Below are 19,097 nucleotides of genomic sequence, written 5' to 3' on the forward strand. Positions count from 1 at the left end.
AAAGTTGTATACATTATTTGGATTGGCCATGCTAAATTGCCCACACTGTCCATGGATGTGCAGGCTAAGTGGGTTAGCCATAGAAAATGCAGAGATAGGGTGGGGGAGGTGGATTTAGTGGGATGTTCTTCAGAGGGGTGGCATAAACCCAATGGGCTGAAAGGCCTGCTTCTACACTGTAGGGATTCTTCTATTATATGTCTAAGAAAGGAAAAACAAGGTATGATTCTCTGACAGGGACTTGGCAGCAGTGGTGAATGAGATTGTGCAGAGGAGGGGCATCATTTTCCCGAGGAGGCCACAACACCAGTCCCTGACAACCCAGGTTGGTGGCTGATCTAAAGGAACGGCCAGCAGTGCTGTAAGACAGTCAAAGACCTTGTCCATTTTACCAGGGTAAGGACCACACTCTTCTTCCTGCTACCTCACACTCCATTTTTGCAACTGAAACCACCTTCCACCATGCCTCATGATGTACCACTCTCACTATTGCCTGCAACATCTTCTCCCACTCGATCTCATTCCAATTCCCCACGGCCTCCCACACAATTAACCTGCAATACTCACTCAGAACACGTCACCAGCTTTTGATCACATACACCAGAAAGTAATATGTAACAAGGTAGAAAGCCATGTGGGTGAAGAAGTGCTTGACATTTGGCTTCTCACCCATGCAAGCAGAAATTCCTGCCCTCACAGGAGGAGACCAGGACTGCTCCTGTAGGGATGCTGAGACATCCATGTCCCACTAACTGAGTAAGTGCCACCCTTTATTCCACTGCAACTCTCACAGTACCCAACTGTCAGCATTATTCAGTGCATAACACTTCCAACAATTGACCGTGAGGCTTTCTCTCTCTCAAATCTTGCAGATGCCAGTGGGATGCTCACAGCCCTACTGAAGAAATGATCTGGTCTGTCAGAAGTCACTTACTTGATCCCTTAAGAACAGTTTGGACACCTTAGAAAAAGCACAGGCCACGCAGCCTCCAGCAGCCCTCCTGGTCACAAACACCGACACCTCGGTGGCAACATAATGATTAGAAAGTTCAGAAGCACAAACTGGAGAGCACCTCATTGGAACTACTCTGCATTGATAGAGGGAAAAAAATGTCCCAGGTCATTAGCACTCAGAGGACGGCTGGAGAGCAAACACCTGCTAAGCTCCAGCTCTGAAGGGACCTGTCACCTTTTGAAGCAGGATATTCATAACCATGGATGAATCCCCTGCTTCACATTAGCCATTTCCATTATTGCTTTACCATAACCCCACTTAGAAATTCAGTCACCCTCTTTCACAAATGTCACCCCCTTCTCCAATTTTCCTTCCTGCATATATGCCTGTTCCCCACAATGCCTCCTCAACACCCTTCCCTCCAATTTCTCCAGATGGACCATAGAGTCTGACTCACCTTGTTAAGGTACCTAACCAAACAGCCAAAAAAAGTGTGCAGACTGCTGCCTGATAGCTGTACATATTCGTAACTGATAGCCCGTTCTATTGGACTGTCCACTACGGAGCCACAGGGCTTACTGTGACCCTTTGCCCTGCACAGCAGAGACGCAGACCCACTATCAAGAAAACCCAGACCAGCCATCTGACTCTGGCCAATCCCCTTACCATGTTAGGACCCCTTGATTGATGCGTGCCTCCAAGAACTTCAGTGAGGACTACTTGGAAAAGCTGCTGGTTTGCTGCACATGCAGTGTGTTAGCCATATCAGCTGCTGACACATGGTGCTGGTGTGACACTGATATAGCATGGTGCCTTTAAGCAAGATGTACATCCTCTTGATTGTGGCCTGCTGAACAACAAAGCAAGCTGCCTAGTCTGTAACTGTACTGAGAGGCAAAGCAAGGCGAGGCGAGGCAAAGCAGGGAACGTAGTGAACATCCAGGTATGTGCTAAGTGAATGACACTTAGAGAGCAAGCGAGCAGCCTGAGATGCAGCCTCGGTCAATCTGTGAGCTGGGTGCCTGTCCCTGCATGCAAAGTATTCATGCAGCAGCCTTTCAATACTGAGAAATAGTAAGAACTGCTGACACTGGAATCAGCAATAACACAGCGTGGATCTGGAGGAACACAGCAGGCCAGGCAGCATCAGAGGAGCAGGAAAGTTGCCGCTTCGGGTCGGGACCCTTCTTCAAAAATGGGGAGGGGGAACGGAGCTCAGAAATAAATAGAGAGAAGAGGGGTGGGCTGGGCAAGGTAGGTGGAATGGTGATAGGTGAGTGCAGGTAGGTTGTGGTGGGGATTGGTCAGTGAGGTGGGAAGAGTGGAAAGATGGGAGAGAAGATGGACAGTTTGGAGTAGTAAGGAGTCAGGTCAAGGAGGTGGGGATGAGAAAGGGTTGCTCATGGGATGAGGCCGGGGGTGGGGAGATTTTGAAACTGGTAAAGGACAGGATTGGCAGCTTAACATTCCAGGATACAGACGTTTTAGGCAGGTTAGAGGGGGATATAAAAGGGGCGGGGGAAGTGCAATACTCGTTAAGGAGAAAATCATAGCTATACTGCGGGAGGACACCTCGGATGGCTCATACAGCGAGGCAGTATGGGTTGAGCTAAGGAACAGGAAGGGCTCCATCACAATGTTTGGGGTTTACAATAGACTTCCAAACAGCTAACGTGAGATAGAAGAACAGATACGCAGGCAGATTTTGGCAAGATGTAAAAGTAGCAGGGTTGTTGTTGCAGGTGATTTTTAATTTCCTATATGTTGACTGGGACTCAGTACTTGGGGCACAGATGGGGCAGAATTTGTCAGGAGCATCCAGCAGGGCTTCTTGAAACAGTATGCAGATAGTCCAAATAGGAAAGGGGCCATACTGGACCTATTTTTGGGGAATGAGCCTGGCCAGGTGGTCAGCATCTCAGTGGGGAAGCAGGGTAGGAACAGTGGTCACAATTCACTAAGCTTTAAGGTACTAATGGATAAAGATAATTGTAGTTAACAGGTGTAGGTGCTAAACTGGGGGAAGGCTAATTGCAACAATATTAGGTAGGAACTGAAGTATGTAGATTGAAGACATTGTAATTTTGAGGGAAAATCAACATCTGGTATGTGGGAGGCTTTCAATTGTAAGTTGACAGAACTCAGGACTGGCATATTCTTGTAAGCATGGAGGATAAGTATGGCAAGTTTAGGGAACCTTGTATAACAAGAGATATTGCGAGCCTAGTGAAAAAGAAAAAGAAAGCATTTGTCAAGGCTAGGAGGCTGGGAACACACAAAGCAAAGGTGGAATACAAGGAAAGTCAAAAGAAACTTAAGTAAGGAGTCAGGAGGACTGAAATGGGTCATGAAAAGTCATTGGCCAACAGGATGAAGGAAAATCCAAGGCTTTTCAAACATGTATAAAGAACAAGAGGGTAGCCAGGGAGAGGGTCAGCCCACTCAAGGGCAGGGAAGGGAATTTAAATGTGGACCAGAGGAAATAGGCGAGGCACTAAATGAGTACTTTGTGTCAATATTCACCATAGAGGACTTGGTCTGAGAGAGGGTGTGTAGATAGTTTGGGTCATGCTGAGATCAAAAGGGACGAGGTATTGGGGTCTTGAAAAATATTAACGTAGACAAGTCTCCAGGGCCTGATGGGGTATACTCCAGAATACTGAGAGAGGCAAGGGAGGAAATTGCTGAGGCCTTGAGAGAAATCTTTGTATCTTCACTGGCTATAGGAGACGTCCCAGAGGATTGGACAATAGCCAACGTTGTTTCTTTGTTTAAGAAGGGTGGCATAGATAATCTACCTAATTACAGGCTGGCGATCCTTACATCAGTGGGAGGGAAATTATTGGAGAGGATTCTTCAAGACAGGATTTATTCCCACTTGGAAATAAGTGGGCATATTAGCAAGAAGCAACATGGTTTTATGAAGGGGAGGTCATGTCTCACTAACTTGGTTGAGTTTTTTTTGAGGAAGTGACAAAGATGATCGATGAGGGTAGGGCAGCGGATGTTGTGCACATGAACTTCAGAAAGGCCTATGACAAGGTTCCTCATGGCAGACTGATACAGAAGGTGAAGTTGCACAGGGTGATAGGTGAACTTGTGAGATGGATAAAAAGCTGGCTCGGTCATAGAAACAGAGGGTAGCAGTGGAAGGGTGCATTTCTGAATGGACGGCTGTGACTAACAGTGTTCCTTAGGGAACAGTGTTGGGACCTCTGTTATTTGTAATATATAAATGATTTGGAGGGAAGGGTAACTGGTTTGATTAGTAAGCTTGCCGATGACACAAAGGTTGGTGGAATTGCAGATAGCGATAAGGACCGTCAAAGGATATAGATTGGTTGGAGACTTGGGCATAGAGCTGGCAGATGGAGTTTAATCCGCAAAAAGGTAAGGTAGTGCATTTTGGAAGGTCTAATCCAGACAGAAAATATAAAGTAAATGAGAGAGCCCTTAAGACTACTGATAGGCAGAGGGATCTGGGTGTACAGGTACACAGGTCACTGAAAGTAGCAATACAGGGTGGAGAAGGTAATCAACAAGGCTATGGCATGCTTGCCTTCATTGGCTGAGCACTGAGTTTAAAAACTGATAGCTTTATAGAACATTAGACAGGCTGCATTTGGAATATTGTGTTCAATTCTAGTCACCACGCTACCAGAAGGATGTGGTGGCTTTGGACAGGGTACAGAAAAGTTTTACCAGGATGTTGCCTGGTGTGGAGGGCATTAGCTATGAGGAGAGGTTGGAGAAACTTGGGTTGTTTTCACTGGAATGACGGGAGGTTGAGGGGTGACCTGATAAAGGTCTACAAGATTATGAAGGACATGGACAGAGTAGACAGTCAAAAGCTTATTCCCAGGGTGGAAGAGTCAGCTACGAGGGAGCATAAATTTAAGCTGTGCAGGGCAAGGTTTAAAGGTGATGTACAAGGCAAGTTTTTTTACACAGAGGGTAGTGGGTGTCAGGAACTCGCTGCCTAGGGTGGTAGTGGAAGCAGATACAATAGTGACTTTTAAAGAGGGGCTTGACAAATACATGAGCAGGGTGGAAATAGAGGGCCTGAAAGCATAGAGGATTTTAGTTATGATGGGCAGCAAGTTGGTGCAGGCTTGGAAGGCCGAAGGGCCTGCTCCTGAGCTGTAATTTTCTTTGTTCTTTGTTCTTTTTCTTTGACATAAGACTGCCCAAGTAGGTGCTCTACTCCCAGCTCTGAAATTGTAGGCAAGCCCTAGGTAGACCAAGGAAGTGCTTTATTGATACCCTCAAGGCCTCACTGGTGAAGTGTGGCATTCCCACAGACACCTGGGAATCACTAGCCCAATGCCATCCAAAGTGGAGCAGGAGCATCCAGTAAGGCATCGAGCACGGTGTGAGTTGCTGTCGGGAAAAAGCTGAAGCCATGAGAAAACACTGAAAGGAGCGCACTGCCTCACTGACCCCTTCCCATGACCACCCTCTGCCCCAAATGTAATAGAGCCTGTGGAAACCACCTACTGACTCACCCTGAAAGTGGAACAGAATCATCCTCGCCTGCGAGGGACCACCGATGATGATGATGATAATAATAATGATGTTAGAATAAGAGCACAGTTCTAACTATGTTTGAGCTCCACAGTGGCACTGTTGACTCAGAGCACTGGACTCCTAAACTTTAGGCTAGCACCTCACTCTGGGTCTCAAGTCCCCACTTCAGGAAGCCCCAATTTAGAAAATAAGGAAATTTTACATGGAGTTGTATCCATCCAGTATAGAAGGTACAGGGCAATTTGACTGAAGTAAAATTTGAAGAGAAACATTGCTGCTGGGTAGTCAAGGAGAACATTAAAACAGAACTAGGCCACTTAATTAGAAATAACTTGCTAATACGAACTATGGCAGAACCCTTTCCTACATAGTAACTGGTTCTATTAATAAATTTTCAGCTGCAATTGATCATTTTTACTCACCAAGGCAGAATCTTTCTTTTTTTGGGCAAAGTGCAAGTTGTATTAAATTTTTTGCAGGAATTCTCATCGAAAGCAACAGTTATGGAGTCATCAAAGAGTTATACAGCACAGACACTGACCCTTTGGTTGAATTTATCCACTTGACCCATTTGGCCCATCTCCTTCTAAACCCTTCCTATTCATATTCCTACCAGATGCCTTTTAAATGCTGTATTTGTACAGGCCTCCAACACCTCCACTGGCAGCTCATTTCATACATTTACCACACTCTTCACGGAAATGTTGCCACTCAGGTTCCTTTTAAATCTTTTCCCCTTGCCTTAAACCTATGCCATTTAGTTCTTGACTCCTCTATGCTGGGAAAAAGACCTTGGCTAGTCATCTTAATTGTGCTCCTCATGATTTGATAAACTTCTATAAGTCCCTTCATCCTCCAATGCTCCAAGGGAAAAAAACCCCAGCCTGATCAGCCTCTCCCGATAGCTCAAACCCTCCAATCCTGGCAATATCCTCCCATCAAATATTTTGGAAGGATTCTCACTGAAAACACCAATAAGATTTCTTGCCTTACCTTGCCAAACGTGCCTCATTAACTTCCCACACCGGTATCCGTCAGATCTGATTCTTTTTAACACGTCATTTCCAGAAAAATTCACAACTTAGCAGATATCTGCCAACCCCATGCATCCACATCATCTTTAAAAGGCCTTTGTACTTGTCCAGGTGCATAGTCAGCATGAGTAGTCCCTCATATTTCTGGATATTTGTCTCAGGCATGGCAAGTGACACCTCGCTTTGCAGGTAAGGATCTGGAAATTCTGGAGGAATCAGATTTCAGGTGAACAGTTTTTCATCTTCACCCAGAACCAGTAGTAGAGGCCATGACACTAGGGCCTGTCACCATGATCAAACCTGGGCTAAAGCAGTCTCAGTCAACTGGAACAATGCCTACTGCTGTAGGAAGGAGATCAATATCCTTTCCTACTTTGTTAGCATAGTTGCTACCAACATCTCCCCCATATCTCACACTTAGTCAAACCTGGTCCAGTCTATGAGCTGGGTATATGTCCCTGAGCATACAGAATCCTTGCTGAAGCATTACAATGATCAGGATGCAGCATTGAAGTGCAGACGTGTTTGGTAAGTGGCGTAAAAATGTGTCATGTGGGTTCTCAGATGCTAATTTTTATTCATTCGTGGGATGTGGGCATCACTACGTGGCTAGATTAATTGCCCGTCCTTAATTGCCCTTGAGGTGATGGGGAGCTGCTTTTTTGAATCACTGCACTCCACCTGCTGTCAGTTGGGAATTCCATGATTTTGATCCAGCAATAGTGGAGGAACTGCAATGCATTTTCAAGTAAGGATGGTGAACGGCTTTGAGAGGAATTTGCAGGTTGTGGTGTTCTCATGTATCTGCTGCACTTGTCCTTCTCGATGGAAGCAGTCGTGGATTTGGAAGGTGCTGTCTGAGGATCTTTGGTGAATTTTTGCAATGCATTGTGTAAGCAGTACACATTGCTGCTGCTGAGCGTCAGTTTTGAAGGTAGTGGATTCTTATGGATGTAGTGCCAATCAGGCGGGTTGCTTTGTCCTGGATAGTGTCAAGCTTCTTGACTGTTATTGGAGCTGCATCCATCCAGGCAAATGGACAGTATTCCATTACACTCCTGATTTGGGAGGCTGAGACTTTCTTCACTGGAGTGTAGGAGGTTGAGGGGTGGCCTTGTAGTGGTTTATAAAATCATCAGGTGCACAGATAAGGTGAATAGCAACAGTCTTTTCCCGAGAATGGGGGAGCTCAAAACCAAGGGGCATATCTTGAAAGTGAGAGGATAAAGATTTCAAAAGGATCTGAGGGGCAACAGAGTATGGTTCATGTGTGGAATGTGGAATATAGGTATAGTTACAATATTTAAAAGACATTTGGGCAAGTATATAAATAGGAAAGGTTTAGCGGGATATGCCCAAATGCAGGCAAGTGGGACTAGTTTAGTTTGGGAAACTCAGTCGGCATGGACAAGTTAGACTTTCTATGCTGTATGACTCTATGATAACAATGAAGCATTAGCTCTTGCAATTAACATCAAAAATGAAATTCCTACAAAAGTTTAGCGATTTCTGTGGACAAAAACAAAGTTGCTGGAAAAGCTCAGCAGGTCTGGCACCATCTGTGAAGGAAAAAACAGAGTTAATGTTTCAGGTCCAGTGACCCTTCAGCAGAACGTCCTGAGGAACGTCTGTAATGAAACGTCTGCGGAACAACAAACCAGCTCGGCGAGCCACCAACCTCAAGGTCATTGGAATGACCTTTGCCCAAAGAAGTTCCATTTTATTACAAGAAATGCTTGTATTTAACATAAATCTGGTTATTTTAAAGTCAAGTTGAAAATCTATTGATTGGTTCACACATGCTTTCAGCTAATCAAAAAGTCAAAAGCAAAAAACTTGCATTAAATAGTGACTTTCATGTTAAGAAATTTTCCAAGTCACTTTACAGACAATAAAGTACTTTTGAGCTATTACCATAATGTAAGAATTTTCATACAGATAATTTATTTTCATGACATTGCTTGAGGAATAAATACTAGCCAGCAGACAAGTGGGGATTCTGCTGCTCTTCTTAAAATGGTCCAATAGGAGCTTTTAAGTTTCCCTGATAAAGCAGACAGGTACTCAATTAATTGCCTCATCTGAAAGTTAGTATCTCTAAGTTTAGCACTCTCATTTGGAAAGCATATACATTGATTTTGAACTCAAGTTTCCACAGTTGATTTACGTTATTTATTTAGATTATCAAGCTGTCAAAATAAAACATTTTGGCATTGAATTGGGAGGTCAGAGGACAGAAAAGTGGAGTAGGTGTGCAAAGAATGGATAAGCAGTTTCAGTTTATTCTGGACACTTGCAAGTTTGAATTTCACTCACTTTAGTCAAATTTGGTAACTGGATTTTTGCTTTGCCTATTGGTAAATTATTAATCCCAAATAATACGAAAGATACAGCCACAAATGGTTTGAGTGCTCAGTGAGTCAGTTCATTTGTATTTTTCTACTTTTCTGTAAAGATACATGCATTAGGCTTCTCTGCGCTCAGTGCAGCATACCCACGCATACTGCAAGTGGTACACATTAATATATAAGGCATTTTTTTTGCAGACTTTTTTAATCTCAAATTATCTCTTTTGCAACTGATCAAAATAGGCAACAGCCATTGTCTGGTTCATTTCTCAGGGCAAATCTTTAACTGTGTAGATTCAACTTGCCTGGTTTAGATTTAAATAAAGCTTGATAGTTAACGGATAGTCATTATGTAACTGATGCATTCCCATCACAATGACTCTTGCCAGAGACCACTGCCAAGTACTCATTATGCTATGCTCACAGAACATAAAAAATGTTGTTCACTTTTACATTTGTAGTTTTGCAAATTTCCAGATGCATGCAAGATGAAAAGCTCCAACAGAACATGCTTTTCTTCACCAATAATTTTGTAGATTCACTCTGCTGTTGGTGGCAAATGCCTGAACAAAGTATTTTTCTAGTGGCTAGTGTATGGAGTTCATTAGATAACAAGGTGTAGAGCTGGATGAACATAGCAGGTCAAGCAACATCAGTGAAGCAGGAAAGCTGACGTTTCGGGCCTAGACCCTTCCTCAGAAATGCAGTTCATGTCCACAGTAGCTCTATAGGCATTGAAACTGTACAGTGGGCAGACTCAGTCTGCAAGCAGATACAATCTTAGCATTCCCTGAGCAATATCTTCCCAATGACACTAAAGGGTGGGTTGTCCCTGTTTGTACTGCAATCTCCTGTCACCTTCGTTTTTATATAGTGTGATAATCTCACGTAGAATGGAGCCTACTTTCCAGCAGAGAAAGTCATAAAAAGTCACCCTAGATGAGAAATTTCATATTTGAGCAATTCAGCTGGGATTCCATGCTTTACACATGCCTTGCTATTTGCAAAGCAGTACAGACCTGCATGAATTCAAGCAAAGGGATTTCTCATCTAATTTATCCATGACAGGAAGCTGTAAGAGAATGTCAAGCATGGAGTGGGCAATGATTGTTTCACAGTCATTATCAGCTCATCTTTACCTGTGTCAGTGACTACTTCACCTTGCGCCGATTTCGGAGAATTCCTTCATACCGAGCTTGTTAATGTCCATTGTCTCATACAACTGACTGAGGCTTATTGGAACAGAATCTCTCTCTTTTGTATGATTGTCTTGGTTACTTTCAGTGTCAAGTACTGTTTAATTGTTGCATTTATCTTGTAGATCACGTAGGCTTTCCATAGAATTTCCATAGGATCCCTACAGTGTGGAAACAGGCCCTTCGGCCCAACAAGTCCACACCGACGTGTGAGCCCATCCCAATGTAACCCCACTAATCTACACATCCCTGAACACTATGGGCAATTTAGCATGGCCAATCCATTTAGCTTGCACATATTTGGACTGGGAGAGGAAACCAGAGCATCCAGAGGAAACCCACACAGGCAGTCGCCCAAAGGTGGAATCAAACCTAGGTCCCTGGCACTGTGAGGCAGCAATGCTAACCACTGAGTCACCATGCCACCCATAAAGACGATGTTTCACTGTGTTAACCAGGCTGCACTGCAACGTTTATTCACAGGCGCAATCTGACTACTGATGAGCATCGGGCTTTGACATGCTCAGTTTCTGACCTTGAACAATTCACTCCTCTTTACCCGATCTGGTGATCCCGATTCCTCCAGGGACACCATACCGATGCCCAACTTAGAGAGGACACCTCATCAGTATAGTCCACAGCAGTCCAGAACTCTTGGTCTCACGCAATTTACATCAATAGTAGATGTCATCTCCATTATGTAGATCTCAAACCATTCTTTCTTGTGCTTCTACCTTTACTAAATTCTAAACAGTTCCCTGAGAGAGTGGATGACTTTCTTTCATTTCAGACATGTCAGTCCTGAGGTGACTAAACAATTCTGAATTGCATACACCATCACAAAGTGGGCATATGGTATTTAAAGAGGTGGGTAGATGGACGGTCAGGCTTTTGCATGCTCCTTCCACAGTTTGCACTTAACCCACACCAAAACCTAAAATGCTTTGTTGATTGGCATTTTTACAAATATTTCTTCTGCAGTGTGGGCAGTCTTGGTCAAGAGATTCCCAGGTTCTGTAGCCATTGCAATTTTTTTTTAATGAGTTTTTAAGGACATGCTTGGAATGTTTATCTCTGCCCACCCCCCCGCAAGTAATTGCTTGCCTTGACTGAGCTTGAAGTGGGAGGTTTGGTTTAATAGCCTTATATCAGGCATGATGACAACGTGACACACCCAATGCAGCTGACTAAAAGTAAGCAGTGCTTCTATGGTGGGGAGAGAGATAATGGAAACTGCAGATGCTGGAGAATCTGAGATAACAAAGTGTGGAGCTGGATGAACACAGCAGGCCAAGCAGCATCTTAGGAGCACAAAAGCTGATGTTTCAGGCCTAGACCCTTCATCAGAAAAAGGGTAGGGGGAGCGGTCTCTGAAATAAATAGGAAGAAAGGGGGAGGCGGGTCGAAGATGGATAGAGGAGAAGATCAGAGGAGAGGAGACAGACAAGTTAAAGAGGCGGGGTAGGAGCTAGTAGAGGTGAGTGCAAGGTGGGGAGGTAGGGAGGGGATTGGTCCGGGGAGGACAGACAGGTCAAGGGGGCGGGATGAGGTTACTGGGTAGGAAATGGGGGTGCGGCTTGGGGTGGAAGAGGGGATAAGTGAGAGAAAGAACAGTTAGCGAGGTAGGGATGAGCTGGGGTGGGGAGTTGGCCCAAGAGAGGAAAACCTATTGTGTCAATAGATTTGCAGAATTTTGCAGGGGCGTCACAGTGACAATTCTCTGGGATTCTACTCAAAAATATATGTATGTTTAAGAGATAACAAAGTGTGGAGCTGGATGAACACAGCAGGCTAAGCAGCATCTTAGGAGCATATGCCTCCAACAGATACAGAAGGACATGCAAGATCAATACCCCGCACAGCAAGAGGCTAGTGCCAGGCTACGCTGGGACATTACGGACATGTTGAATTTCATGATGATAGCCCTTTTGAACGAAAGCTCCGAAGTGGGTTGATGTGCGTTGCGCAGTGCTCACTATGGATCTTGATCAACAGGGAATGGAGATGCATTGCAACATCAGGCTAACAGAGGATCAATGTCCTCTGATTGGTCAGCACAAATCTCATGCTCTCATACACCTCATGCATCAATAATAGTCTGAAGGTCAGCCTCAGAGTGTATGCTCAGAAAAGCAGCGTCTGCGTACTGCAGCTTAGTGACAGAGGCAATCTAGGCCCAAAATGTCAGCTTTTGTGCTCCTAAGATGCTGCTTGGCATGCTGTGTTCATCCAGCTCCACACTTTGTTATCAATGACAGAGGCTGCTGTGTTCTAGGTTCTGAACCGGAGGTCCCATCCTGTAGAAAAGCTTCCCTCCAGTGGGGATGTTTGTGGATATGACGTGGAGTATTGCGAAAGGTAGACAAGAGTGTTGTGCGATTGCACTGGCATTGTTTAAAATAAGCTTGCACACATACCATCTTAATTTATTCCAGTTTTTTCCCCAACCACTGTCAACTATTTTCTGATATTATTATTGACATGATCGCCTGCAAAATTCTCATACCCCAAAGATACATCTGGAACATTACTATTTTTACAAAAGCCTAAAACATCCAAATTTTTAAAAAAATCAAATTCCATGGCACAACTTTAATTCTATCAAATCCAAAAGGTCTTGGTCACTGCAGCATTAGCCAACGCAAAGATCAAACGATGCTGCCATGCTCTACAACAGCTGTATGTACTCTAGATCTCATCATATCCTCCAGAACCAAATATATCTTGTTTACCGCCTTCTGTACTGTCAGCTTCTGAAGTGAATCCACGGTTGACCAAATGCAGTTATTTACAATGCGCACAGATATATGCACTGGGATATGGGGGAAGGAAATTAAGACTGAAACCCAGCTGGTCCCGGGATCAGTGTGGAAGGGGAAGGTCATTCCCAGCGGTTCCCCGGAACAGTGCCAAAGACCGGGCCTTTCGCCCTTGCTCGGTCGGTTACCTGTGAGTCTACTGAATTCACGGGGCCGTATGGCTTCGATCGCTCCCCCGCACCCCTGCTGCTCGAAAGCTGCTGTAAACAGCTCCAGGCTGCTGCGCTCCGGCGGTGTCGCCTTCCCCTCCATTTGGTGTCAGCTGCGAGCCGGCTTCTCGCCACAGATCAGTCCCAGGATCGGGGGCCGTGCCGCGACTCCTCCCTCTCCTCGGCCTGGACCCGCCTGCGTGTGGGCAAAGAGATAGACTCAGAGTCCTTGAACCGGGCGAGGTAAAGGCGACTGTACAATCATTGACAGACACCCAGGCCGAACGGCAAAACAATTATAACCGTTAAAAAATAATTTCAGGACCGGTAGCCAAAGTCTCGCTGGGGTCATGAGGCTCCAGGTGAGGAGGTTATCCATTCATAGATCGGAAAGTTGAGTTAAGGATTGTCAGATCAGTCATAATATCGTTGAATGGGTTCAGAGATAGTCGGAACTGCAGATGCTGGAGAATCTGAGCTAACAAGGTGTAGAACTGGACGAACACAGCAGGCCAAGCAGCATCAGAGGAGCAGGAAAGCTGACGTTTCGGGTCTAGACCCTTCTTCAGAAAAGGGGGAGGGGAAGGAGGTTCTGAAATAAATAGGGAGAGATAATGTGTGAGAATCCCCCTCGTCCTCACATACCACCCCACCAACCTCCGGATACAACGCATCATCCTCCGACACTTCCGCCATCTACAATCCGACCCCACCACCAAAGACAATTTTCCCTCCCCATCCTTGTCTGCCTTCTGGAGGGACCACTCCGGGACTCCCTTGTCCGCTCCACACTCCCCTCCAACCTCACCACACGCGGCACTTTCCCCTGCAACCGCAGGAAGTGCTACAGTTGTCCCCATACCTCGTCACCCTCCCCCAACCCAGGCCCCAAGTTGACTTTCCATATCAAGCAGATGTTCACCTGCACATCTGCCAATGTGGTATACTGCATCACTGTACCCGGTGTGGCTCCCTCTACATTGGGGAAACCAAGCAGAGGCTTGGGGACCGCTTTGCAGAACACCTACGCTCGGTTCGCAATAAACCACTGCATCTCCCAGTTGCGAACCATTTCAACTCCCCCCTCGCATTCCTTAGATGACATGTCCATACAGGGCCTCCTGCAGTGCCACAACGATGCCGCCCGAAGGTTGCAGGAACAGCAACTCATATTCTGCTTGGGAACCCTGCAGCCCAATGGTATCAATATGGACTGAACGTCCATAGTAAAGATGAGGTGTTGGGGACTGGGGAATTGGAAGTTCTGGAGGAGGCACGGACATAGGTCAGGAGTTCCTGGACTTAGGGGAGAAGATGGAGTCGAGATAGGTGGAGATAAGTTCAGTGGGGCAGGAGCAGGCAGAGAGCAGGATTTCACAAGCTTCAAAATCTCCCCTCCCCCTACCGCATCCCAAAACCAGCCCAGCTCGTCCCCGCCTCCCTCACTTGTCCTTCCTCCCACCTATCCCTTCCTCCTGCCTCAAGCCCCACCCCCATCTCCTACCTATTCACTTCATCCCGCCCCCTTGACTTGTCCGTCCTCCTGGACTGACCTATCTCCTCCCTACTTCCCTATCTACACTCACCTTTACTGGCTCCATCCCTGCCTCTTTGACCTGTCTGTCTCCTCTCCAGCTATCTTCTCCTCTATCCATCTTCTATCTGCCTCCGCCTCGCTCCCTATTTATTTCAGAACCCTCTTCCCCTTCCTCCATTTCTGAAGAAGGGTCTAGCCCCGAGACTTCAGCCTTTCTGCTCCTCTGATGCTGCTTGGCCTGCTGTGTTCATCCAGCTCTACAGCTTGTTATCTCCCTCTCATCCCAGCCTCCTTGACCTGACACAACCTGTCCATCTTCTCTCCCACCTATCCACCCCTCCCACCTCACTGACCAAACCTCACGACTGCCTGCCTGCACTCACCTATCACCATCCTACCTACCATCCCCAGCCCCACACCTCCTCTATTTATTTCCCAGCTCCCTCTATCCCCTCCACATTCTGAAGAAGGATCCTTGAGTTGAAACATTACTTTTTCTACTGCTTTGATGGGCCTGGCCTGCTGTGTTCCTCCAGCTCCACACTGTGTTATCCCTGACTCCAGCATCTGCAGTTCTTACTGTCACTCATTGAAACATTAACTCTGCTTTCTGTCCACAGATGATGACAGACTTGCTGTGTTTTGCCAGTAATTTCTGTTTTTGTTTGTGCCTACTTTAGCTCCTGCATCTTATGGCTTTATGGTCTTAGGAACCTTATAAGGCACAATGAGGCATCAGACTACCCATCTCTGAGGAGACCTTGCATTGTGTTGTGCTGCACTACAACCATGCTAAATAAGACAGGTTTTGAAAAGATCCAGCAATTCAAAACTGGGCATACAGGTAGTGCTATGGCTCAGGTGGAGCAGCAGAATTAAAGTATTCAGTCACAATCTGTAACCTCATGGACCAACATATCCCCGGTTCCACCAGTACCGTCAAGCTTGGTCAGTAAACATATAAGAGGACATGGCAGGGGCAGCACCAGAAAAACCTAAAAATGCAAACCCGGAGAAGTTACAGCATAGTATCAGAGATAATGGGAACTGCAGATGCTGGAGATTCCAAGATAATAAAATGTGAGGCTGGATGAACACAGCAGGCCAAGCAGCATCACAGGAGCACAAAAGCTTGTGCTCCTGAGATGCTGCTTGGCCTGCTGTGTTCATCCAGCCTCACATTTTATTAAGTTACAGCATAGGACTGTTTGCCCGCCGAACTGCAAAGTCAGCATACAGTTCAGAGTTCGACAACCATAACCAACAAATCACATCTAAACTCTGCAGTTGTGATGCTAGTTATTCATTCATCCTTTCAACTTGTCAGCCCAGGTCTGGGTATTGTCCAGGTATTGCTGTGTTTTGACAAAGACTGCTTCATTGTCTGAACAATTGCAAATAGTCCTGAGCACTGTGCTTAATCAGTAAACAGCCACACTTCTGACCTTGCAGTGGAAGGAAGGTAATTGATGATGCAGGTTAAAATGAATGAGCCTAGAACACTGCTCTGAGAGTAGAGCTGTTGTCATGCAGTGGTAGTGGCCCTTCCTCGAGACCAGAAGACCTAGGTTCAAATCCTACTTGCTTCAGAGGTGTGATATAACATCTCTGAATAGGTTGGTGAGAAAATATCTACCCTGATGAGCTAATGGCTCTTGTGATGCAGTGATAATGCCCATATCTCAGAACCAAGAGACATCGGTTCTAATCCCACCTAGACCAGACATGTGTCATAACATCTTTGATCAGTTTGGTAAGAAAAATATCTACCGTGAGGAACTCCCACAAGGATGTTCTGGAGTGAAGATGTTTGATGGCCACACATCTTGCTTTGTGCTCGGCATGACTCCAACCAGTGGAGAGGTTTCCTCTGATTCCCATTAATACTAGTTTTGCTAAAGTCTCCTTGATGCCATATTCGGTCAAATACGGTCCGGGGATGAAGAAATCCCAAGTTGAAGGGCAATCTATTTCTTTGTCCCACTTTCACATGAATTACAACAGGGGTCAGCTTGCTGTGGGTGCCAGTCCTCTTTCTTTCCCTTACGACCAATTTTTGAGGCCTAGTCTGTCTCTTTAGTTCTGCTTGTTAAGCGAAATACATAAAATTTGTATTGCTAACTCTGTTGCTTGGCACTTTTTAAAGGTTACTTTTATTAAGTATTCATTTTATTAAATCACCAGTTCATCATGTTGAGATTTTTTTTGACAACTTATTTACTTTCTTTCGTACCTTTTTTTTAAGTTCAAGATTAATATTGTACCCCCCCATGATCTGCATATGTAGCATCAAATCATCTCTGATTTGTAAGAAGTCTAACAAGGTCTCATCTAAGTGCATGTGTGAATTACTTGTCTTTGGCTCTTCAAATGTGCAGCTCTCTGCTGGCCAGTAAAGGTCATTTATTGACAAATCCATGCTTTCTCCAAGCTGCCACATTCTTGAATTAATTATTTCTCTATTTTTGTTTGTTGAGAAAGTAAGATGCCATGATAAAAAAAACTGAGTGAGGCTGGCTGTGTGCCCACTCACAAACAAGAAAACATGACTTGTGTGCCACTCACTAGAATGCAAAGCACCTCAATCACCATTGTGAAATATCTGAAATGTGGAAAGAGCAAGTCACACAAATTGGAAGATTACCTAACATGGGAAGCACAGTGCCACAACTATAGAGACATTGGTTATTTTAGAAAAGTTTGCAAGTTTCAAATGCAGACAGTAGTAAAGTATAATAATCAAAGCAGAACAAGAGGTGGAAATATCACAATACAAGGAAAAGTTTATTTCGAAGAAGTCAACAACTCTTAAATATGGGGGTATCAAAGTAGAAACAAATATGTACACCACAGATCATAAACTAGGGTAAGACTCAGTATCATCAAAACAGCTTATACGGCTTAAAAGATTAAACAGTAGCTATCCTGAATGAAATTATCAGGACCTAGAAGAACACTGGAATAATCTTAGCAAAACGTAGGAACAAGGGAAGAGAAATCATGGAATCTCTTTATGTCATTAAAAATCAAGTAGAATTATCTCTATTAAGCAAAAAAGGCACTTTCAAGCTGAGGCAATGGCCTAGTGGTATTATTGCTGGATGGTTTGGGGATTCAGGTTCAAATCCTGCCATGGCAGATGGTGAAACCTGCATTCATTAAATATCTGGAATTAACAGTCTAATGATGACCATGAATCCACTGTCAATTGTCAGAAAAACCCATCTGGTTCCCTGATGTCCTTTAAGGAAGGAAACTGCCATCCTTACCTGGCCTACAATGTGACTCCAGACCCACAGCAATGGGGCTGACTCTTAATTGCCCTCCGGGCAGTTAGGGATGGGCAATAAATGCTGCCTAACCAGCAATGCCCTCGTCCCATGAATGAATAAAGGAAGCTGAAACAAATGTACAAAGTAGATGGAATTTCAGATGTAGACCAAGAAAGTAAATTTCGAAGTGAATTCCCAAAGTTGTAATCAATCAAGTGAACTCCTTTTCCTCATTGTATTAGTTGAGAAGTCTGAAAATGTATTCTTAACTGTTTACTGAAGGCCTTCATTCACTGGTCATTATACACACTAGCATTCCTACTGTTGTATGCACTATATGATCAAACTATTGGCCTCATGAATATAGCCATCTGCTTGCTGTAAACTGAGCACTGACATTGGCATATCAAAAACCATCTTGCATAATAATGGATACCCTAAGCCAGTCATCATCACAAAACTTTAGGATAGGTCTACATTCTTTTTCCCCTGACCAGAATGCAATCTACCTCAAATTACCTTGGAAGGTGAAGATCTCAAAAATATGGTGAACCTAGCTAAATCATGCTAATAATATAGAGTCATTGAGATCAATAACATGGAAAACAGCCTTTTGGCCCATCATATCTCTACTAGTCAAAAGCAACCACCTAACTATTCTAACCCTACTTTTTAGCACATACCCCATATACGTGTATGCCTTGACATCATGTTTGCTTATCTAAATACTTCTTAAATGTTTTGAGAATTCTCCCACTTCCACTGTTACAGACAGTGAGTTCAAGATTTGCACTGTCTTCATGGTGAAAAAGTTTTTCTTCACATTTCTTCAAAGCTTTTGCTCCTTACCTTAAATCTATGCCCCTGGTCATTAATCCCTCTCTCCAAGGGAGAGGTTTCTTCCTATCTACTCTATCTATGCCCCTCATAACTTTATACATCTTAATCACGTTCCCTTTCAATCTCGTCTGCTGTAATGAGAACAACTACAGTCTTTTTGGTCTGTCTTCATAACTGAAACTCTCCAGCCCAGGAAACATCTTGGTAAAATTTCCTTTGCACCCACTTCAGTGGCACATCCCACCGATAATGTGGATTCCAGAATTGCACACAATACCCTAGCTGCGGCCTGACCAACATTTTATACAGTTCCAGCACAACCTACCTGCTTTTCAACTCTATGCTTTGATTAATATAGGCTATATGATAAATACCTTATGCCTTTTTAACTATCTTATCTATCTGTCCTGACACATTAAG

At 44.6% G+C, this 19,097-nt stretch overlaps 1 protein-coding gene across 3 annotated transcripts in view; it reads right to left on the bottom strand.

Annotated features, from left to right (window-relative positions):
* Window positions 1-13,542, bottom strand: part of mocos (molybdenum cofactor sulfurase) — a 261,380-nt gene extending 247,838 nt beyond the window's left edge. For 2 of the 3 annotated variants that reach the window (XM_059655520.1, XM_059655509.1), the window contains exon 1: window positions 13,008-13,542. In XM_059655520.1, the coding sequence (XP_059511503.1) occupies window positions 13,008-13,131 (124 nt within the window). In that variant the 5' untranslated portion in view covers window positions 13,132-13,542. Of the gene's footprint in view, window positions 1-6,475; window positions 6,723-13,007 lie in introns of all 3 variants that reach the window. The other variant, XM_059655524.1, reaches the window with a different exon arrangement.
* Window positions 13,543-19,097: the final 5,555 nt, after the last annotated feature.

Source organism: Stegostoma tigrinum, chromosome 2 (assembly GCF_030684315.1).
Source record: "Stegostoma tigrinum isolate sSteTig4 chromosome 2, sSteTig4.hap1, whole genome shotgun sequence".
Taxonomy (NCBI): domain Eukaryota; kingdom Metazoa; phylum Chordata; class Chondrichthyes; order Orectolobiformes; family Stegostomatidae; genus Stegostoma; species Stegostoma tigrinum.